This window comes from Oncorhynchus keta, chromosome 1 (genome assembly GCF_023373465.1).
Source record: "Oncorhynchus keta strain PuntledgeMale-10-30-2019 chromosome 1, Oket_V2, whole genome shotgun sequence".
Taxonomy (NCBI): domain Eukaryota; kingdom Metazoa; phylum Chordata; class Actinopteri; order Salmoniformes; family Salmonidae; genus Oncorhynchus; species Oncorhynchus keta.
In genome coordinates, this window is record NC_068421.1 from 91,476,224 (window position 1) to 91,502,171 (window position 25,948).

General features: G+C 48.3%; 1 protein-coding gene and 1 long non-coding RNA gene across 3 annotated transcripts in view; both read right to left on the minus strand.

The window, feature by feature from the left end:
- Window positions 1–25,948, minus strand: part of atf6 (activating transcription factor 6) — a 112,547-nt gene that overhangs the window by 48,703 nt on the left and 37,896 nt on the right. For both annotated transcript variants that reach the window (XM_052465669.1, XM_052465672.1), the window contains exons 8-10: window positions 8,247–8,432; window positions 8,013–8,104; window positions 7,133–7,267 (exon numbers count right to left, since the gene is read on the minus strand). In XM_052465669.1, the coding sequence (XP_052321629.1) occupies window positions 7,133–7,267; window positions 8,013–8,104; window positions 8,247–8,432 (413 nt within the window). The remainder of the gene's footprint in view (window positions 1–7,132; window positions 7,268–8,012; window positions 8,105–8,246; window positions 8,433–25,948) is intronic.
- On the minus strand, window positions 9,151–9,971 carry LOC127908222 (uncharacterized). The gene is made up of 4 exons (XR_008066400.1): window positions 9,880–9,971; window positions 9,696–9,788; window positions 9,331–9,454; window positions 9,151–9,209 (listed from the first exon to the last, which is right to left on the minus strand). It is a non-coding gene; the product is annotated as an uncharacterized LOC127908222 (long non-coding RNA).

A 25,948-nucleotide genomic window follows, 5' to 3' on the forward strand; every position in this document is an offset into this window, starting at 1 on the left:
CAGACTAAACACTCACAGAATATCACAACCAAGGGAGAGAGGCTGGGATGGAGAGAGGGAGGCTGGGATGGAGAGAGGGAGGCTGGGATGGAGAGAAAGAGGATGGGATGGAGAGAGGGAGGCAGGAAGGGAGGCAGGGATGGAGAGAGAGAGGGAGGGGGGAGGCAGGGATGGAGAGAGAGAGGGAGGGGGGGCAGGGATGGAGAGGAGAGGGAGGGGGAGGCAGGGATGGAGAGAGAGAGGGAGGGGGAGGCAGGGATGGAGAGAGAGAGGGAGGGGGAGGCAGGGATGGAGAGAGAGAGGGAGGGGGAGGCAGGGATGGAGAGAGAGAGGGAGGGGGGAGGCAGGCCAGCGTATTGGGCACAGATGCTTTGGAGAAGTAGTTGTCCCACAGAGAGGTCTTGAAGGAAGGTCTTAGTTGGCGGTAACAGATGAATGGGTCTCTATAGTATGGATCTTCTAAATTCCTCCATCTGTTTTCATTACTGTGCCTCTAATGTAAAGCTCTATATAAGGACTAATCCCATGCAGTTTAATGTCTTTTAAAAAAACTTAAAATGGCTAGAGATTCAACGATAATTCTATGAGAATTCCTGGTGACTCAGGCAGTCAGTGGTTAGGAACTGATGATGTTTTAAATCTCCACCTGCAGACTCGGGCCCCGTTACCCACGACGACGACCGTCAGAACTCCACCTACCCCCCCCATCAGTCTTTCTGTCCATCCATCTTAGCTAACGTGCACTAGGCCTCGTCTCGGTGGATCCAGTTTCTCGACAGTCTGGTCTGCCAACGTTTCCGCCAGACAGAACACGGCAGACAGAACACGGCAGACAGAACACGGCAGACAGAACACGGCAGACAGAACACGGAGGCCTTATAACTCCAAGCCAGGGGTGAGGGGCGCAGAGCAGGGGTACATATTAACTCGCCCAACTGCTGAGGAGGACCCCTGGATTGGTTTCATAACCTCCCACCTAGTTCTGTCACCACCCTGTTACAGCTAATGTCTTCCTTCCTGCCGGAGCTGGCACAATGGCACTTGGGAGAGACGTGATACCACAGGAAGAAGAACTGGTTGGTATGAAACGTGACCTGCCTCACGCGTCGGCTCAGATACTACGACCCGTAATTTTAATAAGAAGGCAACGCGAGGCTATGAAAGCTGTGCAGAAAAATTACATTTTCAAAAAGAGGGCTAGCGGGAGGCACGACCAACCTCATGTCATCAGAGCGTGACGTATGCTGAACGAGAGACCGTGGTTTATGATTGTAAAGTTGTGACAGTGTTTTCTCGTAAAGTTTGGTTTATGTACTTTTTGATTTTGGATCGCGCGATGCGGCTAGCCTCAGTTACTGTGAGCACTCCTACAGTGGGGAGAACAAGTATTTGATACACTGCCGATTTTGAAGGTTTTCCTACTTACAAAGCATGTAGAGGTCTGTAATTTTTTATCATAGGTACATTTCAACTGTGAGAGATGGAATCTAAAACAAAAATCCAAAAAACCACATTGTATGATTTGTATGTAATTAACTTGCATTTTATTGCATGCAATAAGTATTTGATCACCTACCAACCAGTAAGAATTCAGGCTCTCACAGACCTGTTAGTTTTTCTTCAACTATTATTTAACACTGTATCTGTCCCTGCAAGACAAAAACAGTCTGAAGTTGTTTGCTGTACTACTAGCCTAGCTATTCAGCTAGCTACTAGCCTAGATATTCAGCTAGATATTAGCCTAGCTATTCAGCTAGATACTATCCTAGCTATTCAGCTAGCAGGGGTTTCCACAAACAGCTTGAACACGGCCCTTATGGACCACGGAGGTAGCGTCTCATGCTAATTGTGGCTGTATTCCCTGGTGCCTGTTGTTGTTTCCCTGCAACCGGACCTGGCTGGAACTGCGCTGTATAGCTACCAACTTTAGCCGACTCTGCTACCACACCACCCAAAGCTGCAGAGTAAAATATTTCTCTAGCGCAGGTGAAAGATCTTTTAAAAACCAACAAAAATGACTCTACAAGGAGTTGTTACAACAGCAGGAGAATAGCTTTAAGAGCTTTGTTCAGATATTGGTGGATACAAGTAAAATAATGTACGATCTGACCAGAGGTCCAGGACATGAAAAAACAGTTCTCAATTCTCCCAGAGAGCTTGATGTGATGAAATAGGACTGCAGTAAGATGAGAAACAACATGTCTGTGAATCTACTCTTACCATAAAGGACTGCTTGGTGGAGAGCTGCAGAGATGGTTCTCCTGAGGCTTCCCAAGTGGCACAGTGGTCTAAGGCACTGCATCGCAATGTTAACTGTGCCATTAGAGATTCTGGGTTCGAGTCCAGGCTCTATCGCAGCCGGTCGCAACCGGGAGACCCATGGGGCGGCACACAATTGACCCAGCGTCGTCTGGGTTAGGGGAGGGTTTGTCCGGCAGGGATGTCCTTGTCCCATCGTGCACTACCGACTCTTGTGGCTGACCGGGTGCAGTGCGAGGTGACACGTTTCAGATGCGCACGGCTCTCGAGCTTCGCCTCTCCTGAGTCCGTACGACAGTTGCAGCGATGAGACAAGACTAACTACCAATTGGAAATTAAGAATAATGTTTTTTTTTTTTGGTACCCTTCCCCAGGTCTGTGCCTCGACACAATCCCGTCTCGGAGCTTTACGGACAATTCCTTCGACCTCGTGGGTTGGTTTTTGCTCCGACATGCTGTGACATAGGGCTGTGTATGCTCACTAGGGCTGTGTATGCTCACTAGGGCTGTGTATGCTCACTAGGGCTGTGTATGCTCACTAGGGCTGTGTATGCTCACTACGGCTGTGTATGCTCACTACGGCTGTGTATGCTCACTACGGCTGTGTATGCTCACTACGGCTGTGTATGCTCACTAGGGCTGTGTATGCTCACTACGGCTGTGTATGCTCACTAGGGCTGTGTATGCTCACTATCGCTGTGTATGCTCACTAGGGCTGTGGCGGTCATGACATTACGGCAGCCGGGGGATTGTCAAGCAAATAACTGCCTGTCTCACGGTAATTGACCGTTAATTAACATAAACGCATTTAGCATCTCCTGGCTTCCACACAGCCTACAAGACACTGGTGCAGAACTTCGGAACATTTTTAAAAAGTTGAACAAAATCCACGTAATAAAGCCAACACCTTCACAATAAATCCATTATTTATTTTAGACAGGTCTAAAGAAACATGATATGAAGAAAATATATTTCAGAAGAACAGAATAGTATACTCTGAGATCTGACTAAGCCAAATGGCTGCGGGCTACACTAGTTCATTTAGCAGACAAGATTTAAAGCGGTTTAATGTGCTTCTTGCCTTATTGCACTGCACGCAAGCTGGGCATCGTTCACCAGTAATAATATATCTTTCACAAGTGATAGGCTAATATTGACACCCATGAGACAATCCCTGATTTAATCTTGTCTTTACATACAGCTGAAGTCGGAAGTTTACATACACTTAGGATGGAGTCATTTAAACTTGTTTTTTTAACCACTCCACACACTTCTTGTTAACAAACTATAGTTTTGGCAAGTCGGTTAGGACATCTACTTCGTATTCAATCAATCCCTATACCAGTCTGCTGTTCCCACATGCTTCAAGAGGACCACCATTGTTCCTGTTCCCAAGAAAGCTAAGGTAACTGAGCTAAACGACTACTGCCCCGTAGCACTCACTTCCGTCATCACGAAGTGCTTTGAGAGACTAGTCAAGGACCATATCACCTCCACCCTACCGGACACCCTAGACCCACTCCAATTTGCTTACCGCCCAAATAGGTCCACAGACGATGCAATCTCAACCACACTGCACACTGCCCTAACCCACCTAACCCATCTGGACAAGAGGAATACCTATGTGAGAATGCTGTTCATCGACTACAGCTCGGCATTCAACACCATAGTACCCTCCAAGCTCGTCATCAAGCTCGAGACTCTGGGTCTCGACCCCGCCCTGTGCAACTGGGTACTGGACTTCCTGACGGGCCACCCCCAGGTGGTGAGGGTAGGCAACAACATCTCCTCCCCGCTGATCCTCAACACTGGGGCCCCACAAGGGTGCGTTCTGAGCCCTCTCCTGTACTCCCTGTTCACCCACGACTGCGTGGCCACGCACGCCTCCAACTCAATCATCAAGTTTGCGGACGACACAACAGTGGTAGGCTTGATTACCAACAACGACGAGACGACCTACAGGGAGGAGGTGAGGGCCCTCGGAGTGTGGTGTCAGGAAAATAAACTCACACTCAACGTCAACAAAACTAAGGAGATGATTGTGGACTTCAGGAAACAGCAGAGGGAACACCCCCATATCCACATCGATGGAACAGTAGTGGAGAGGGTAGCAAGTTTTAAGTTCCTCGGCATACACATCACAGACAAAATGAATTGGTCCACTCACACAGACAGCATCGTGAAGAAGGCGCAGCAGCGCCTCTTCAACCTCAGGAGGCTGAAGAAATTCGGCTTGTCACCAAAAGCACTCACAAACTTCTACTATTATTCTGATATTTCACATTCTTAAAATAAAGTGGCGATCTTAACTGACCTAAGACTGGGATTTTTTTCTCAGGAATTGTGAAAAACTCAGTGGAAATGTATTTGGCTAAGGTGTATGTAAACTTTCAAATTCAACTGTATACTAAATAATATATATATATGTGTGAAATTTGTTTTGATTTAGAATGGACCATTATCATGCACCCGTCTCAAAACAGGGGCATCAAATACACAGCGAAGAGACAACGCTTTTCCCAGTGGTTCATTTTCTTGCCAGCCAGGTAGGCTATACTTCTGTTGTAAAGACAAGCAATGTGCTTAAGATTAGGAAAAATAAGAAATACATATTTGTATTTATGTATTCTATTTTTATTTAACTAGGCAAGTCAGTTAAGAACAAATTCTTATTTACAATGATGGCCTGGGAACAGTGGGTTGACGGCCTTGCTCAGGGGCAGAACGACAGATTTCTACCTTGTAAGATCAGGGATTTGCTCTAACCACGAGGCTACCTGCCCATCGCTCTAACCACGAGGCTACCTGCCCATCGCTCTAACCACGAGGCTACCTGCCCATCGCTCTAACCACGAGGCTACCTGCCCAACGCTCTAACCACTGCCGAAATAAATATAGTAAGCCTAGCCTATCAAAGCTGATGGGATTCTCCTCTTTTTATTAGAGGCCATCACTCTGTTTTCTCACGCAATTGCATAGCCTATAGAAATGTTGTGCAACATGAGCTCAAGTGTTTGATTAGATTTTCGAAAACATTTGTATTGATGTCTGAGTGATTAGAGGGACAATAGAGTGCTGAGGACCAGGCAGTTAGCAGGTTTGGTAGGCTACTAATAACCATCAGCAGCATCAGAGCTTGGAGAAGCCTACAGTGACTGGTCAAGTTGAATGTGACTGCAATCCGTGCTTGTGACCTCCAGTGTGGCAGTAACACAGTCACATAACAGCCCTAGACATGCTCTGTCAACTGTGGGACCTTTTCCAGACAGGTGTGCCTTTCCAAATCATGTCCAATCAATTGAATTTACCACAGGTGGACCAATTAAGTTGTAGAAACATTTCAAGGATGATCAATGGAAACAGGATGCACCGGAACTCAATTTCGAGTCTGAATAGTTATGTAAATAAAGCATTTCTGTTTTACATTTTTTTTTAAAATAAATTTGCAAACATTTCTAAAAACCTGTTTTGGCTTTGTCAAAACAGCTGTAGAATGACGAGGACAATTTCTTTAATCCATTTTAGAATAAGTCTAATGTAATAAAAAGTGGAAAAAGTGAAGGGGTCTGAAATACCTTCCGAATGCACTGATTATTACATTTGTGTAGTTCAGTCCTCAAGCTGTTCTTGTCTATCAATGTTCTGTATTATGTTCTGTGTGGACCAGGAAGTGTAGCTGCTGCTTCAGCAACAGCTAATGGCAAAGAACACAAAAAACCTGCCGACACATCAAAGCCGCATGTTATTGTAAGTAATTTACAAATGAGGCCCAAGGACCGGTGTCGTGTTTCCCAAAAATATCGATAACCCCTCCGTACAACAAACCCTAACTAGTAAATGCACTGCCTCCTATCCCCCAAACCCAACCCAGCCTCTTCCTCTACCCCCCCTCTCCAGTCCAGGTCAACCCAACCCAGTCTCTACCTCTCCAGTCCAGGTCAACCCAACCCAGTCTCTACCTCTCCAGTCCAGGTCAACCCAACCCAGTCTCTATCTCTCCAGTCCAGGTCAACCCAACCCAGTCTCTACCTCTCCAGTCCAGGTCAACCCCAACCCAGTCTCTACCTCTCCAGTCCAGGTCAACCCAACCCAGTCTCTACCTCTACAGTCCAGGTCAACCCCAACCAGTCTACCTCTCCAGTCCAGGTCAACCCCAACCCAGTCTCTACCTCTCCAGTCCAGGTCAACCCAACCCAGTCTCTACCTCTCCAGTCCAGACCCACCGTGGTCATCTTACAGTGGAACATAGAGTCTGATCTGTTCTAAGACGGTGTTTTTAAACATGGGATCAGCAAATATACAGAATTTGTGTCAGGTAACCAACCATCTCAGAGACAAGACAACAACGTCCCACGTTCTGGCCTTGGTCCACGGAACTGAGATGGAAAAACAGTCTAAGGCACTGCATCTTAGTGTTGCGACGTCACTTCAGCCTGGGGTTCGATCCCCAGTGTCATTACCGGCCGTGACCGGGAGTCTCATAGGGCGGCGCACAATTGGCCCAGCGTCGTCCGGGTTAGGGGAGGGTTTGGTGGGGGGGCTTTACTTGGCTCATCGTGCTCTAGCGACTCCTTGTGGCGGGCCGGGAGCCTGCAGGCTGACTTCAGTTGTCAGTTGAACAGTGTTTCCTCCGACACATTTGTGCAGCTGGCTTCCGGGTTAAGTGAGCGGGTGCTCAGAATATCCTGACCTGGACAACACTGACGTACACTGCCGTGTGTGTGTGTGTGTGTGTGTGTGTGTGTGTGTGTGTGTGTGTGTGTGTGTGCAGTATAAACATAGTTAAAGTGCAGAGCGAAGGGGAGGCAGGTTTATGACATGCAGCACGCCCGCCACAGCCATGTCTGTGGTGATAGCTGAGTTAGGTCATTACCTGTGGGTCGGAGGGGTGGTTTGGAGGGATTCGGGGCCCACCGGGGTGTCTGTCTCTTGGGAGAAGCCCAGCAGATGTCTGCCGCTGTGCATGGAGCCAGCCTGAAGTTTAGAGCCACGGCCACCTTCAAACAAACTGAAGCAGGACAGGACAGGGAGAAGGGGAGAGATAGGGAAGGGGAGAGGAGGGTAGAAGAGAGATGGAGAGAGAGAAAGAGGGAGACACGATCAAAAACCCCTGAGTAAAGAAGACTGAAATCAATGAGCCTAACATCCAGTGGCCCAAAGACATTCAGTCTTAAAAGCAACAGCAGAATCTCAACTCTGACCTCCATGTGTCTCATCATTTCATGCCATCTGGCCCCATATGGTGGCTATTTTACATTCCAATGGACGGCCCCAATAGTGTTCCTCTAAAGACTCAAGAGTCGCATTCAAAACAGGGCGGCAGAGTAGCCTAGTGGTTAGAGCGTTGGACTAGTAACCGGAAGGTTGCAAGTTAAAATCCCAGAGCTGACGAGGTACAAATCTGTCGTTCTGCCCCTGAACAGGCAGTTAAACCCACTGTTCCTGAAAATAAGAATTTGTTCTTAACCGACTTGCCTGGTTAAATAAAGGTTAAAAAAAACACACTATGTTCTCTCAGTCTGCTACTGAAACAGTAAATTCCTAGTTGGAGTTCAAGGGGCATGATGTGTGCATGCGCTTATGAAGTGTTGGTGTAACTGTTTGGGGAACACAGGCTACGATATGATACCCTTCTCTCAGTCCCAGAAGTGCTCACTCCCCCTGACCTTTTTAAAGGCATTGCAGTGGGAATAAACAAGTGCGATAAGTGTGGTAGAATGAGAGAGACACACCTCAGTCCCACAGAAACTCACCTCATTGGTCCCACATTGAGCATGAGGAACACCAGCACAACCATGAGACAAATGGCCCGCCTCTTAGGAGCACTGGTCTTCAGAACCGTGTTCTACAGGAATAGGAAACGCATCATCACGTTGTATCACAGGAAACGCATCATTACATCACACATCCACTCCCAGCCCGGCCCAGAAAACATTTTCTCTAAACTGTTTTATATAGTTGACAGGTATTTGTGGTCTAACTCTGACCTCTGACAGTAGTCCCTCCAGCTGTCTCTTCAAGGTGCCGTTCTCGTTCTTGAGCAGCTGGTTCTCAGACAGCGCCATCTGGAGACGGACCTCCAGCGTCAGCAGGTACTCCTTCTTCTTCTTACGGGACTGAGACGCTGACTCCCTGTTCTTTATCATCCTCTGCTGCCTCTGGGACACCTTCGACTGGAGGAGAGAGCGGGGATGAAGAGAGAGACGTTAGCCTATACGGGACCATTTGCAACCATATATGGCCACCATATTATCGCCAGCTGATCTGTCGTTAAACCGTCAATATATGCTGAAGTCATCCGCAAAGCTGATCTCCCATTATTGGCCACCGATTTCCCTCTCCCTAAAGCGGATGTCGGGGGGTTTACCTCTCCCTAAAGCGGATGTCGGGGGGTTTACCTCTCCCTAAAGCGGATGTCGGGGGGTTTACCTCTCCCTAAAGCGGATGTCGTGGGTTTACCTCTCCCTAAAGCGGATGTCGTGGGTTTACCTCTCCCTAAAGCGGATGTCGTACCTCTCCCTAAAGCGGATGTCGGGGGGTTTACCTCTCCCTAAAGCGGATGTCGGGGGTTTACCTCTCCCTCCCTAAAGCGGATGTCGGGGGTTTACCTCTCCCTAAAGCGGATGTCGGGGGGTTTACCTGCCGATGTCGGGGGTTTACCTCTCCCTAAAGCGGATGTCGGGGGGGTTTACCTCCCTAAAGCGGATGTCGGGGGTTTACCTCTCCCTCCCGGGGGTAAAAAGCGGATGTCGGGGGTTTACCTCTCCCTAAAGCCGGGGGTTTATGTGTCGGGGGTTTACCTCTCCCTAAAGCGGATGTCGGGGGTTTACCTCTCCCTAAAGCCGATGTCGGGGGTTTACCTCTCCCTAAAGCCGATGTCGGGGGTTTACCTCCCTAAAGCCGATGTCGGGGGGTTTACCTCTCCCTAAAGCCGATGTCGGGGGGTTTACCTCTCCCTAAAGCCGATGTCGGGGGTTTACCTCTCCCTAAAGCCGATGTCGGGGGTTTACCTCTCCCTAAAGCCGATGTCGGGGGGTTTACCTCTCCCTAAAGCCGATGTCGGGGGTTTACCTCTCCCTAAAGCCGATGTCGGGGGGTTTACCTCTCCCTAAAGCCGATGTCGGGGGGTTTACCTCTCCCTAAAGCCGATGTCGGGGGGTTTACCTCTCCCTAAAGCCGATGTCGGGGGGTTTACCTCTCCCTAAAGCGATGTCGGGGGTTTACCTGCCGATGTCGGGGGGTTTACCTCTCCCTAAAGCCGATGTCGGGGGGTTTACCTCTCCCTAAAGCCGATGTCGGGGGTTTACCTCCCTAAAGCCGATGTCGGGGGTTTACCTGCCGATGTCGGGGGGGTTTACCTCGGGGGTTTACCTCTCCCTAAAGCCGATGTCGGGGGTTTACCTCTCCCTAAAGCCGGACCTGTGTCGGGGGTTTACCTCTCCCTAAAGCCGATGTCGGGGGGTTTACCTCTCCCTAAAGCCGATGTCGGGGGGTTTACCTCTCCCTAAAGCCGATGTCGGGGGGTTTACCTCTCCCTAAAGCCGATGTCGGGGGTTTACCTCTCCCTAAAGCCGATGTCGGGGGGTTTACCTCTCCCTAAAGCCGATGTCGGGGGTTTACCTCTCCCTAAAGCCGATGTCGGGGGGTTTACCTCTCCCTAAAGCCGATGTCGGGGGGTTTACCTCTCCCTAAAGCCGATGTCGGGGGGTTTATGTGTCGGGGGTTTACCGATGTCTCCTCCCTAAAGCGGATGTCGGGGGTTTACCTCTCCCTAAAGCGGATGTCGGGGGGTTTACCTCTCCCTAAAGCGGATGTCGGGGGATGTCGGGGGGTTTACCTCTCCCTAAAGCGGATGTCGGGGGTTTACCTCTCCCTAAAGCGGATGTTTTACCTCTCCCTAAAGCGGATGTCGGGGGGGTTTACCTCTCCCTAAAGCGGATGTCGGGGGTTTACCTCTCCCTAAAGCGGATGTCGGGGGTTTACCTCTCCCTAAAGCGGATGTCGGGGGGTTTACCTCTCCCTAAAGCGGATGTCGGGGGTTTACCTCTCCCTAAAGCGGATGTCGGGGGGGTTACCTCTCCCTAAAGCGGATGTCGGGGGGTTTACCTCTCCCTAAAGCGGATGTCGGGGGGTTTACCTCTCCCTAAAGCGGATGTCGGGGGGTTTACCTCTCCCTAAAGCGGATGTCGGGGGTTTACCTCTCCCTAAAGCGGATGTCGGGGGTTTACCTCTCCCTAAAGCGGATGTCGGGGGTTTACCTCTCCCTAAAGCGGATGTCGGGGGTTTACCTCTCCCTAAAGCGGATGTCGGGGTTTACCTCTCCCTAAAGCGGATGTCGGGGGTTCCCTAAAGCGGATGTCGGGGGGTTTACTCCCTAAAGCGGATGTCGGGGGGTTTACCTCTCCCTAAAGCGGATGTCGGGGGGTTTACCTCTCCCTAAAGCGGATGTCGGGGGTTTACCTCTCCCTAAAGCGGATGTCGGGGGTTTACCTCTCCCTAAAGCGGATGTCGGGGGTTTACCTCTCCCTAAAGCGGATGTCGGGGGGTTTACCTCTCCCTAAAGCGGATGTCGGGGGTTTACTCTTAGTTCTGATTTCTGCCAACATTTTTCAAGAACATTTCACCCTGTGGTGGGTATCATCATCATCATCATCCTCGGAGCAATTTAATCCTGCTATTATATTAAATCACCATAGTCTATCTATTTGACAATCATTCCGAACAACTGAATTAATGTATTTAATTTCCTCATTTACCACCACAATATAGCCTTACCCTGCCCATTTTATCAATGCAAACATCACGGAGTAATGACTTTACTTCTTAACAATATAGCCATGAGGGCAAAAGTAAATATTCCTGAACTGTAGGCTACACATTTGGACATGTAAGGGATAAACAACGAGGGTTATACGTTCTCTGAAAAATAATGAACGACCGACGTGGAAGGTGTGTTCCACGACGTGAAATTGACCTACCACTAAGTTGCATTATTTTCCACAGAACGTATAAAGCCCCGAGTTGATTATCCCTTTTATACCACGTCTATAATTTAACACATTAACCGCAAACAAATGTGTTCATTTGCAAGTAGAAATGTGTTCAACATCCACTGAAGTAGCATGCACGTTTACTAGATAGCTACAGTAGTTGCCCTGGTAACCAAACAGACTTGCGCTAGTTTAGCTAGCCAAGTCATCAGTCCTAGCTTGCTAGTATCGAATTATGTTTTCAATTCAACTTTTGCTTTCAAAAAGCTGCTCAATAGAACAGTAAGAATGAACTACAGCCATTGAATTCTACCGTGCTAATATTCCGTGCATTATAGGGAAATGATGCATACTCTAGAATGCCCTTCAAGCCAATCAGAAACGATTATTCACCAATGCCATGGTATAACTGAAACTAAGAATGGTGATTTTGTTGTATTTTTTCCTCAAATGATAATAAAGTTATTTAAAAACAGACAGATTGATGGGGATTTGTATTGTTATACTAAGTCGATTTCCGCTGAGGCATGGACATCGACTCTATGGGGTTAAAGTTTTAACAAATGAAATGATCATTTAATTTTTTTTTTTTTTTTTTTAAATACCCCCCCGTAACTTTGTTTCATTGACATTTCTACCTATAGGTTACTTCCATCCCAGTATGACAGATGATTGAAATGAAAAAAGTGTAAACATCATGATGAAAGGTGAAAGGGCAAAAAACAAGACATTCCCTAGAAAACAGGTTTGGCCTGCGAGTGCCCTGAGCACCTGTTGGCCTGCGAGTGCCCTGAGCACCTGTTGTCCTGCGAGTGCCCTGAGCACCTGTTGGCCTGCGAGTGCCCTGAGCACCTGTTGGCCTGCGAGTGCCCTGAGCACCTGTTGTCCTGCGAGTGCCCTGAGCACCTGTTGTCCTGCGAGTGCCCTGAGCACCTGTTGTCCTGCGAGTGCCCTGAGCACCTGTTGTCCTGCGAGTGCCCTGAGCACCTGTTGGCCTGCGAGTGCCCTGAGCACCTGTTGGCCTGCGAGTGCCCTGAGCACCTGTTGTCCTGCGAGTGCCCTGAGCACCTGTTGTCCTGCGAGTGCCCTGAGCACCTGTTGTCCTGCGAGTGCCCTGAGCACCTGTTGGCCTGCGAGTGCCCTGAGCACCTGTTGGCCTGCGAGTGCCCTGAGCACCTGTTGGCCTGCGAGTGCCCTGAGCACCTGTTGGCCTGCGAGTGCCCTGAGCACCTGTTGGCCTGCGAGTGCCCTGAGCACCTGTTGGCCTGCGAGTGCCCTGAGCACCTGTTGTCCTGCGAGTGCCCTGAGCACCTGTTGGCCTGCGAGTGCCCTGAGCACCTGTTGGCCTGCGAGTGCCCTGAGCACCTGTTGGCCTGCGAGTGCCCTGAGCACCTGTTGGCCTGCGAGTGCCCTGAGCACCTGTTGGCCTGCGAGTGCCCTGAGCACCTGTTGGCCTGCGAGTGCCCTGAGCACCTGTTGTCCTGCGAGTGCCCTGAGCACCTGTTGTCCTGCGAGTGCCCTGAGCACCTGTTGTCCTGCGAGTGCCCTGAGCACCTGTTGTCCTGCGAGTGCCCTGAGCACCTGAGCACCCTGTTGTCCTGCGAGTGCCCTGAGCACCTGTTGTCCTGCGAGTGCCCTGAGCACCTGTTGTCCTGCGAGTGCCCTGAGCACCTGTTGTCCTGCGAGTGCCCTGAGCACCTGTTGGCCTGCGAGTGCCCTGAGCACCTGTTGGCCTGCGAGTGCCCTGAGCACCTGTTGGCCTGCGAGTGCCCTGAGCACCTGTTGGCCTGCGAGTGCCCTGAGCACCTGTTGGCCTGCGAGTGCCCTGAGCACCTGTTGGCCTGCGAGTGCCCTGAGCACCTGTTGGCCTGCGAGTGCCCTGAGCACCTGTTGGCCTGCGAGTGCCCTGAGCACCTGTTGGCCTGCGAGTGCCCTGAGCACCTGTTGTCCTGCGAGTGCCCTGAGCACCTGTTGTCCTGCGAGTGCCCTGAGCACCTGTTGTCCTGCGAGTGCCCTGAGCACCTGTTGGCCTGCGAGTGCCCTGAGCACCTGTTGTCCTGCGAGTGCCCTGAGCACCTGTTGGCCTGCGAGTGCCCTGAGCACCTGTTGGCCTGCGAGTGCCCTGAGCACCTGTTGGCCTGCGAGTGCCCTGAGCACCTGTTGGCCTGCGAGTGCCCTGAGCACCTGTTGGCCTGCGAGTGACCTGAGCACCTGTTGGTCTGCGAGTGCCCTGAGCACCTGTTGGTCTGCGAGTGCCCTGAGCACCTTTTGGTCTGTGGATTACAGTTAGTACTCAGCAGGAGGGTGGTTCTAGTTCTCAGGGGTGGTTCTAGTTCTCAGGGGTGGTTCTGTTGGTCTGCGAGTGCCCTGAGCACCTGTTGGTCTGCGAGTGCCCTGAGCACCTGTTGGTCTGTGGATTACAGTTAGTACTCAGCAGGAGGGTGGTTCTAGTTCTCAGGGGTGGTTCTCGTTCTCAGTGGTGGTTCTAGTTCTCAGTGGTGGTTCTAGTTCTCAGTGGTGGTTCTAGTTCTCAGTGGTGGTTCTAGTTCTCAGTGGTGGTTGTGTCAACAGGAGAAGGGCATTTCATCATTCATATCATCTGATTTATCAGCTGGACCATCATTCATATCATCTGATTTATCAGCTGGACTAAAACAGGTGGTAAAAGGATGATGTACCCATGAGCACTCATAGTCCGAGAGAGCGAGGTAGAGAGAGCGAGGTAGAGAGAGCGAGAGAGCGAGAGAGCGAGAGAGAGAGAGAGCGAGAGAGAGAGAGAGAGAGAGAGAGAGAGAGGAGGGATCTGGCACAGAACACCAGTGAGCATCATTAAGGAATGTGGCTCCTTAAAATAAAGAGTGAGAACCATAGGAGAAGAGAGGGGGATGTGTGAGAAGAGAGTGGGTGGGAAAGTAGCGACAGAAAGCGAGAGAGAGTGAATGGAAAGAAGGTGGGGTTAACATAAAAACGAACCTTGCTCTACTTCATTTCCTGGGATAATTATTTAGCCTTTGATGCTACCGCTCGCTGATGGCTACCGCTCGCTGATGGCTACCGCTCCCTGATGGCTACCGCTCCCTGATGGCTACCGCTCCCTGATGGCTACCGCTCCCTGATGGCTACCGCTCGCTGATGGCTACCGCTCCCTGATGGCTACCGCTCCCTGATGGCTACCGCTCCCTGATGGCTACCGCTCCCTGATGGCTACCGATGGCTACCGCTCGCTGATGGCTACCGCTCCCTGATGGCTACCGCTCCCTGATGGCTACCGCTCCCTGATGGCTACCGCTCGCTGATGGCTACCGCTCCCTGATGGCTACCGCTCGCTGATGGCTACCGCTGATGGCTACCGCTGATGGCTACCGCTGATGGCTACCGCTCCCTGATGGCTACCGCTCGATGGCTACCGATGGCTACCGCTCGCTGATGGCTACCGCTCGCTGATGGCTACCGCCGCTGATGGCTACCGCTGATGGCTACCGCTCCCTGATGGCTACCGCTGATGGCTACCGATGGCTACTTGGCTACCGCAGCTACCGAACCGCTCGCTGAACCGCTCGCTGAACCGCCGCTGAACCGCTCGCTGATGGCTACCGCTCTTTGCAGCAGAAAATAATAAACAGACATCTAAGACATGTGACATCGTAAACGGTTCCCCTGGCAACACAGCATGGGTTTAAGTCACCCCTAAGACTCCAGAGGACACAGACAACTGCAGGATCAAACTTCCTGACTAAGAGGTCGGGGGGGTCAGGCTCAAGGAGACAGAATGGTGGATGTGTTGATCCTGCTCTGCTCTATACACGATGGATGTGTTTATAGACGGTGTCATTGCATGAAGAATGAGTTGTCATCATAAACACAAACACAGGTTTATACATGCACAGAATGGGGAAGAAGGCATATACACTGAGTACACTAAACATTAAGAACACCTGCTCTGTCCATGACAGACTGACCAGGTGAATGCTATGTTCCCTTATTGAGGTCACTTGTTAAATCCACTTCAATCAGTGTAGATGAAGTGGAGGAAACATGTTAAAAGAAGGATTTTTAAGTCTCGAGACAATTGAGACATGGATTGTGAGAAAGACAAAATATTCAAGGGCCTATGAACAGGGCTGCTCTGAGGGCTTGGGGGCTGCTCTGAGGGCATGGCGGCTGCTCTGAGGGCATGGCGGCTGCTCTGAGGGCATGGCGGCTGCTCTGAGGGCATGGCGGCTGCTCTGAGGGCATGGAGGCTGCTCTGAGGGCATGGCGGCTGCTCTGAGGGCATGGCGGCTGCTCTGAGGGCTTGGCGGCTGCTCTGAGGGCATGGCGGCTGCTCTGAGGGCATGGCGGCTGCGCTGAGGGCATGGCGGCTGCTCTGAGGGCATGGCGGCTGCTCTGAGGGCATGGCGGCTGCTCTGAGGGCATGGGGGCTGCTCTGAGGGCATGGGGGCTGCTCTGAGGGCATGGGGGCTGCTCTGAGGGCATGGGGGCTGCTCTGAGGACATGGGGGCTGCTCTGAGGGCATGGGGGCTGCTCTGAGGGCAAAAGAGGGGGGGCGGAGCAACTCAATATTAGGAAGATGTTCCTGGTATAGCCAGTGTATATAATGTTTGGTATAGCCAGTGTATATAATGTTTGGTATAGCCAGTGTTTTTACTCTTTCGAAGTTCAAGCTTTAAACACTTTAGCCTATCTGAGAGATGGCTCTGTCTGAGAACCAGGCGCCAAAGGAACCAGAACGGCATATTGAAGAGACAGCTGGAGGGACTAATATCAGAGGTTAGAGTTAAGCCTCATACACACACTAGAAATAAAATGTCATTTGTCCCAGTCAAAAACGTTTAAACCTTATCATCCTGAACATCACCTCTTATCCCGAGGATTTAATCAACACTCAATCATCCTAACCCAAACACACACTTCCCCCATGTGTGAATGACAGCTAAACACATCCCCTCCCAGGAACCAGAATGCACCCCTCTCCCCCCAGCAGCAGTAAGCCTGTAAGACACTGGGTCTAATGGACCAGCTGGTTGATTAAGTTATTTGGATCCGGAGAGCAGACGAGGAGAGATGACAGCTCCGTAACAGTTTGTATTCCGTCTCCTGAGAAACTCTCCCGCTCTGTCCTCCCGGCCCAGATCTGGGATCCGTGCCACCACCAGAGCCTGGGAACGCCGGGAGACAGAGGTTACCAGGACACGGGGTGGGCTCTGGTTCAATCGCCACATCAACAGAACCGGTAAGGGAGGAGTTTGGTTGAGTACCACTGGCAGGCCTGGTAACTTTTCACTGATAGATTCCAACTGCCTTCAGTTGGTAGCCTGAACCTCAACACCAGCCGCTCCCAGCACATAATCTTGAATTTTCGAGTCATAAGACTCACGTTTTGAGGTTTGGCACACGAGACACAGAGGGCAGCAGCACCACAGAGCCTGTTCCTTGATCAGCTGACCACCCTGGTGTTGTTCAGGACAGTTCTTTCCATTCAGGTCACCTCAGAGGTCAGTGGTTAATGAAGGAGGAAGTGTGTGATGATCTGTCAAACCCTTCAAAAATTCAGATCTTTTAACAAGTAAGATGAAAACATTTCTTTAGTTTACGAGGGGACATTAAAAAGGTTTAAGTGACAAGTGTTTCCACAGGCCAGCATCTGGACATATCGTACCCAGGATCACAGCATCCTCCCCCTGGCCTGGTGTCTACCCGTGTTGGGGGCTTCCCCGAGGCCTGTAGTGTAATCATTTATAGGCCAGAACTTAGAAGAACATTTTGAAGGAAATCTGAGCATATTATTTGACAAATAGCTCAGTTTTTCAGCTTTGCCACTATTTCGACACCTGTCCCAATATTTAGCAAGCTTTTCACACCCTCATAATTACGAACAGTGCATTCGGAAAGTATTCAGACCCCTTCACCTTTTACACATTTTGTTACTTTACAGCCTTATTCTAAAATGGAATATATATTTTTTTTATTCCTCAATCTACAAATAAAACCCCATAATGACAAAACGAAAACATTTTTTTTAGAAATGTTTGCAAATGTATTAAAAATAAAAACAGAAATACCTTATTTACATAACTATTCCGACCCTTTGCTATGAGACTCGAAATTGATCTCCGGTGCATCCTGTTTCCATTGATCATCCTTGAGATGTTTCTACAAGTTGATTGGAGTCCACCTGTGGTAAATTCAATTGATTGGACATGATTTGGAAAGGTACACACCTGTCTATATAAGGTCCTACAGTTGACAGAGCAAAAACAGAGGCATGATGTCGAAGGAATTGTCCGTAGAGCTCCGATACAGGATTGAGTCATGGCACAGATCTTTGGAAAGGTACCAAAGAATGTCTGCAGCATTGAAGGTCTCCAAGAACACAGTGGCCTCCATCATTCCTAAATGGAAGAAGTATGGAACCACCAAGACTCTTCCGAGAGCTGGTCGCCCGGCCAAACTGAGCAATCAGGGGAGAAGGGCCTTGGTCAGGGAGGTGACCAAGAACCCAATGGTGACTCTGACAGACGTCCAAAGTTCCTCTGTGGAGATGAGAGAACCTTCCAGAAGGACAACCATCTCTGCAGCACTCCACCAACCAGGCCTTTATGGTAGAGTGGCCAGACGGAAGCCATTCCCCAGTAAAAAGGTACATGACAGTCCTCTTGGAGTTTGCCAAAAGGCACCTAAAGGACTCTCAGACCATGAGAAACAAGATTGTCTGGTCTGATGAAACCCAGATGAAACTATTTGGCCTGAATGCCAAGTGTCATGTCTGGAGGAAACCTGCCAACATCCCTACGGTGAAGCATGGTGGCAGCATCATGCTGTGAGGATGTTTTTCAGCGGCAGGGACTGGGAGACTAGTCAGGATTTCGAGGAAAAGATTAATGGAGCAAAGTACAGAGAGATCCTTGATGAAAACCTGCGATGTCATTATGGGGTATTGCGATGTCATTATGGGGTATTGCGATGTCATTATGGGGTATTGCGATGTCATTATGGGGTATTGCGATGTCATTATGGGGTATTGCGATGTCATTATGGGGTATTGCGATGTCATTATGGGGTATTGCGATGTCATTATGGGGTATTGCGATGTCATTATGGGGTATTGCGATGTCATTATGGGGTATTGCGATGTCATTATGGGGTATTGCGATGTCATTATGGGGTATTGCGATGTCATTATGGGGTATTGCGATGTCATTATGGGGTATTGCGATGTCATTATGGGGTATTGCGATGTCATTATGGGGTATTGTGTGTAGATTGATCAGGGGGAAAAAACTAAATGTAATCAATTTTAGAATAAGGCTCTAATGTAACAAAATGTGGAAAAAGTCAAGGAGTCTGAATACTTTCCGAATGCACTGTACACACGAACACGCTCACAGCTCAAACACAGACTGGCACTGAGGAATGACACTGACGTAAACACACTCAAACACCTGCCTGAAGTAGGCCACGCGGTTTACTGATCACTCTAACCACTGTGCTGTGGCCAAACCACAACGATACAGTCAAAACAGCTGCGATGGGTCACACACACACACACACACACACACACACACACACACACACACACACACACACACACACACACACACACACACACACACACACACACACACACACACACACACACACACACACACACACACACACACCTCAACTGCTTTGTGTGAGCCAATGCGGCTGAGTCATGCAAAAAGTCTGTTTAAGGCAGCACACCAGGCCTCACACAACAGACATAGCTAAACCATTTACCGCTGCTTTTCAGCGTATAAACATATCTGACAGAGTTAAAAATCCTTTTGATTTGAGACATTAGATACATCTAAATACCTGTTCATTCTCTGGAACCATGGATGGACTATTTATCCTGAGATTCTGGTTTATTTCAGCTCCAAAAACCTGGTTTTGATGCTTTTCTCACAATGAAACCCATCCCCTTTCATTTCTGTATTGTAACGTTATTGACTCTGTCAGGTTTGTAAAAACGGCCTAAGTGGCTGGTTTGTTTTGGCCTCTTGCAGCTCGGCGGCATTCCTGGTCAATGCTCTCTCTCCAGACTCCTCCTCTCCAGACTCCATCACGATTATTTAACTACCAGACACTCCCAGTCCTAGTCTCCACTCGGACTGTGCAAACACAGCTCTGAAACAGCTGAGGTTAACCATTACCATTCATAAAAACAACAACTGCTGAAATACGTTCCATGTTAATGTCAACAGCAATCCTTCAGTCAACTGGACTGGCATAACAGATAACAGAGAGGGCAGTCTAGATTATTCCCCCAGAGCAAGGATGGGCAACTTTGATGGAGGTGGGGACCACAAAAGAATCGTAAACTCATCATGAAGGGCACACATTGGCTCGCAGGTCTGAGTACAAATGCAGTCGAAGACAGCCCGAGTCTTTTTGGGGGCCCGAAGGATAAATTGTTGAAAAACTGCTGATGCACAACCAAATTTCAAAATTGCACCTTGTGTTTTCTACTATTATAACACTGAGGACAAGAGAACTCTGTAGGACTGAGTGAGATTAAACAGCTCCTCCAATACATCTGCACAAAACACACACACACACACACACACACACACACACACACACACACACACTACTAAAAGTTAGTTGTTCAATGAATAGGAATATATAAAAACATGTTTTAGTTGTTATCCTGTTTATCTCTTAACTTTAGTTAGCAGTTACTGTATTTCTGATTGCTATTCTTTCTTTCTGCAACATGAAAGCACCATCAGTCAGCATGTGGAACATTCAGGGTCTAAACCAGGGGTCAAACTATCAGTCAGCATACGGAAGATGTCAGAGCCTTAAAATTATACCATACAAAATAACCAAAATATCATGTCTTTCCTTTGTTTTGGTGTAAAGTCAGCTATCCTTTACAAAACATTTCATGAACAAATGTGCAATTTACTTTTATTGCATTGCAACTGGGGCACAAAACTTTAATTGGTACTAAACACTTTAAGATTAAATGAGACTTTTTAAAGAAAGGAATCAACCATACGCATATAAAATCAAATGTAATCCCTGCACACCTTACAAACTAAGGAGAGTGATTTTAAATGTGTAATGAAGAAAGTGCCCTGTCCTGTAAATCTGTAAACTTCATACAAAACATACATACACATACAGTCATACAAAATGTGGAACATTCACACAACTTTTGTTTTGAAGCTGCTGAAACATTAAAGTGCTTTTTTAAATCACCACAGTAAGGATTCAACAGAGCTGTATTCAATGCAAACAGTATCAGCATTTTAAGGGTGTTAGTCTAACATTCCTGAAACTTGGCATCTTTTGGCCTGTAAACTCATCAACACCAGGTGTCATCAGCTCACTTTCAGAATGTCATTTAAGTGCTTGAACATTTTTGTTTTATTGATATTCATCACTGAAAAATTTGTTCTAGGTTGTCCCAAACATCACACAATTTTAGCAGCCAGGGCTGTTAATTTGGGGTACCCTGGTAGTAGATACTGATAAAATCTGTCCAGACCTTCAGAGGCAAATTTGCTTCAAACTGCATCACACTGCAAATCAATTATCTCTAGCTGAATTTCGACCGGCAGATCAGAATGTGGAAACTGAAAATTCTGTCTCAAGTTCAAACCTGAAAACGTTTTCAAACTCCCGCAGTAGTCCTGCAATTTTGTCTTTGTACCATTTCATGTCCGCATCAGGTCTGGTCACACACACATCTCTCAGACAGGGGAAATGAGCAGGGTTGCCATTTGCCAGTTGCATCTCCCACAAAGTCAGCTTCAACTTAAATGCATGTATGTTGTCAGAAAACTGTGTGACAACTTTTTTGCCCTTGCAACATTTTGTTCAGATTGTTCAAGTGTTCAGTAATATCAACCAAGAATGCAAGGTCCCGTAGCCATTCCTGAGATTGTAATTCCAACACCGGTTTTCCTTTTTTCTCCATGAACTGTCCGATTTCCTCTCGTAGATCAAAGAAATGCCTCAGCACAGCGCCTCGGCTTAACCATCTCACTTCAGTGTGGTATGGCAGGCTGTGGGTAATGTTGCTGTCGCTGAGAAGTTTGTCAAACTGACGATGGTTCAGACCTCTGGACCGGATGAAATTTACAGTGCGAACAACCACCTCCATGACGTGGTCCATTTTCAGCGACTTGCAACACAATGCCTCCTGGTGCAAAATACAGTGAAATGTCCAGAAACGATCTCCTCCATTAAGGGCTTGTACTTTGTCTTTGAACTTTGTCGCGACACCTGCTTTCTTTCCGACCATGGATGGCGCGCCGTCTGTAGCCAGGCTGACAGCGCGGACCAGTCCACTTCTGTCCAATGCAGCAAGGACAGAGCCGAAATGTCCTCTGTTGTGGTGTCCATCATTGGCACCAACTCAAGAAACTCTTCAGTAACAGTCAATGTCTCATCAACTCCTCGAATAGATATGGCCAGTTGGGCCACGTCTGTGATGTCAGTGCTTTAATTGCCACGGAAAATGCAATAAATGACTTGACTCTCTGTTTCAATTGACTGTCTAAATCTGCCGATAGTTCAAATCCTCTCTGCTATAGTATTCCTCGTCAACAAAAGCTTGTCGCTTCTCGGGACAGTTCAGCCATCATGCATCGTTTAACAAAGTCACCGTCGGAATACGCTAATGCTATTTCGCTAGCAATTAGGTAGCTGGCTTTACCGCTGCTTCACTGACTTCTCGGCTCTGGATGAAAGTTGACCCGTTTCATCCCGCCAGCAATTCGAATCTTATCTCTTCTCAGTTGTCCTTGCAAGCCGTCATATTTTTCGCTGTGATGAGTCTCGTAGTGGCGTCGAATATTATATTCCTTCAATACCGAAACTTGTTGCAAACACACCAAGCACAAAGGTTTTCCGTGCATCTCTGTAAATAAATAGGACGTGGTCCATTTTTCTTTGAAAATTCTACACTCCTTATCTACTTTTCTCCGTTTGGATAAAATTTTGGCTAATGAGGGTGTAGTGGAGAGGTAGAGACATTAACAATCTTAACAACGTGTAACAAGCAGCAGATGGCGCATTGATACCGTCTGCTGTTTTCAGTCTGTCTCAGTGATGCGGCTTGTCTTTAAAAAAAAAATTAATTCCATGTCTTTTATGCATTTTTTTCACTTTCAAATTATCCTGCGGGCCTGATCGAACCTCCTTGGGGGCCGGTTCCGGCCCAGTTTGACACCCCTGGTCTAAACTCATCAACCTATCAGTCAGCATGTGGAACATTCAGAGCCTAAACTCATCAACCTATCAGTCAGCATGTGGAACATTCAGGGCCTAAACTCATCAACCTATCAGTCAGCATGTGGAACATTCAGGGCCTAAACTCATCAACCTATCAGTCAGCATGTGGAACATTCAGGGCCTAAACTCATCAACCTATCAGTCAGCATGTGGAACATTCAGGGCCTAAACTCATCAACCTATCAGTCAGCATGTGGAACATTCAGGGCCTAAACTCATCAACCTTCGGACCCCCCTCAGAATCCCCATCTCCCCCCTCAGAATCCCCATATTACTCAGAGGAGATCTTCAGAATCCCCATATTACTCAGAGATCTTCCCCACCCTTGAGGAAGAGACGTGCCATTTCCAGGCCCAGGGAAATGTGCTCATCTGCGGGGACACAAATGTGTTCACAGAAACACTACCTGATCTAACGACCACACAAGGGGACAGCTTTATTACAGGCCATACTGTCTCTGTCTTCATCTCCCCATAGAAACAACAGTGACAGACCACACGAGGGGACAGCTTTATTACAGGCCATACTGTTTCTAACTGCCTTCATCCCCCCATAGAAACAACAGTGACAGCTTTATTACAGGCCATACTGTTTCTAACTGCCTTCATCCCCCCATAGAAACAACAGTGACAGACCACATGAGGGGACAGCTTTATTACAGGCCATACTGTTTCTAACTGCCTTCATCTCCCCATAGAAACAGTGACAGACCACATGAGGGGACAGCTTTATTACAGGCCATACTGTTTCTAACTGTCTTCATCTCCCCCATAGAAACAACAGTGACAGACCACATGAGGGGACAGCTTTATTACAGGCCATACTGTTTCTGTCTTCATCTCCCCATAGAAACAGTGACAGACCACATGAGGGGACAGCTTTATTACAGGCCATACTGTTTCTGTCTTCATCTCCCCATAGAAACAGTGACAGACCACATGAGGGGACAGCTTTATTACAGGCCATACTGTTTCTAACTGCCTTCATCTCCCCATAGAAACAACAGTGACAGACCACATGAGGGGACAGCTTTATTACAGGCCATACTGTTTCTAACTGCCTTCATCTCCCCATAGAAACAGTGACAGACCACATGAGGGGACAGCTTTATTACAGGCCATACTGTTTCTAACTGTCTTCATCTCCCCCATAGAAACAACAGTGACAGACCACATGAGGGGACAGCTTTATTACAGGCCATACTGTTTCTGTCTTCATCTCCCCATAGAAACAGTGACAGACCACATGAGGGGACAGCTTTATTACAGGCCATACTGTTTCTGTCTTCATCTCCCCATAGAAACAGTGACAGACCACATGAGGGGACAGCTTTATTACAGGCCATACTGTTTCTGTCTTCATCTCCCCATAGAAACAGTGACAGACCACATGAGGGGACAGCTTTATTACAGGCCATACTGTTTCTGTCTTCATCTCCCCATAGAAACAGTGACAGACCACATGAGGGGACAGCTTTATTACAGGCCATACTGTTTCTAACTGTCTTCATCTCCCCATAGAAACAACAGTGACAGACCACATGAGGGGACAGATTTATTACAGGCCATAGTGTCTCTAACTGCCTTCATCTCCCCCCATAGAAACAGTGACAGACCACATGAGGGGACAGATTTATTACAGGCCATACTGTCTCTAACTGCCTTCATCTCCCCCCATAGAAACAGTGACAGACCACATGAGGGGACAGATTTATTACAGGCCATACTGTCTCTAACTGCCTTCATCTCCCCCCATAGAAACAGTGACAGACCACATGAGGGGACAGATTTATTACAGGCCATACTGTTTCTAACTGCCTTCATCTCCCCATAGAAACAACAGTGACAGACCACATGAGGGGACAGATTTATTACAGGCCATAGTGTCTCTAACTGTCTTCATCTCCCCCATAGAAACAACAGTGACAGACCACATGAGGGGACAGCTTTATTACAGGCCATACTGTCTCTAACTGTCTTCATCTCCCCCATAGAAACAACAGTGACAGACCACATGAGGGGACAGCTTTATTACAGGCCATACTGTTTCTAACTGTCTTCATCTCCCCCATAGAAACAACAGTGACAGACCACATGAGGGGACAGCTTTATTACAGGCCATAGTGTCTCTAACTGTCTTCATCTCCCCCATAGAAACAACAGTGACAGACCACATGAGGGGACAGCTTTATTACAGGCCATACTGTCTCTAACTGTCTTCATCTCCCCATAGAAACAACAGTGACAGACCACATGAGGGGACAGATTTATTACAGGCCATTCTGTTTCTAACTGTCTTCATCTCCCCATAGAAACAACAGTGACAGACCACATGAGGGGACAGCTTTATTACAGGCCATTCTGTTTCTAACTGTCTTCATCTCCCCATAGAAACAACAGTGACAGACCACATGAGGGGACAGCTTTATTACAGGCCATACTGTTTCTAACTGTCTTCATCTCCCCCATAGAAACAACAGTGACAGACCACATGAGGGGACAGCTTTATTACAGGCCATAGTGTCTCTAACTGTCTTCATCTCCCCCATAGAAACAACAGTGACAGACCACATGAGGGGACAGCTTTATTACAGGCCATACTGTCTCTAACTGTCTTCATCTCCACCATAGAAACAACCGTGACAGCACCGTCAACAAGAACAGAAGGGATCTGTTGCAGCTCTGTAGAAGCCTGGGTCTGTACTTTGTCAATGGTAGGTTACGGGGGGGGACTCTTTGGGGAGATTCACCTACTGCTCACCTCTTGGCCACAGTACACTGGACTATATGATCACAGACATTGACCCTTTCTCTGTCAGATCATTCACTGTCAAGCCACTAACACCTCTGTCTGATCACAGCCAAATTACGTTGTTCCTCAATAGAACAGACATGGAAACAACCACACATTCACAGCCCAGTAAGCTGTACAACATCAGACATTCACAGCCCAGTAAGCTGTACAACACCAGACATTCACAGCCCAGTAAGCTGTACAACACCAGACATTCACAGCCCAGTAAGCTATACAACATCAGACAGACATTCACAGCCCAGTCAGCTGTACAACATCAGACATTCACAGCCCAGTCAGCTGTACAACATCAGACATTCACAGCCCAGTAAGCTATACAACATCAGACATTCACAGCCCAGTAAGCTGTACAACATCAGACATTCACAGCCCAGTAAGCTATACAACAGACATTCACAGCCCAGTAAGCTGTACAACATCAGACATTCACAGCCCAGTAAGCTGTACAACATCAGACATTCACAGCCCAGTAAGCTATACAACAGACATTCACAGCCCAGTCAGCTGTACAACATCAGACATTCACAGCCCAGTAAGCTGTACAACATCAGACATTCACAGCCCAGTAAGCTATACAACATCAGACATTCACAGCCCAGTAAGCTGTACAACAT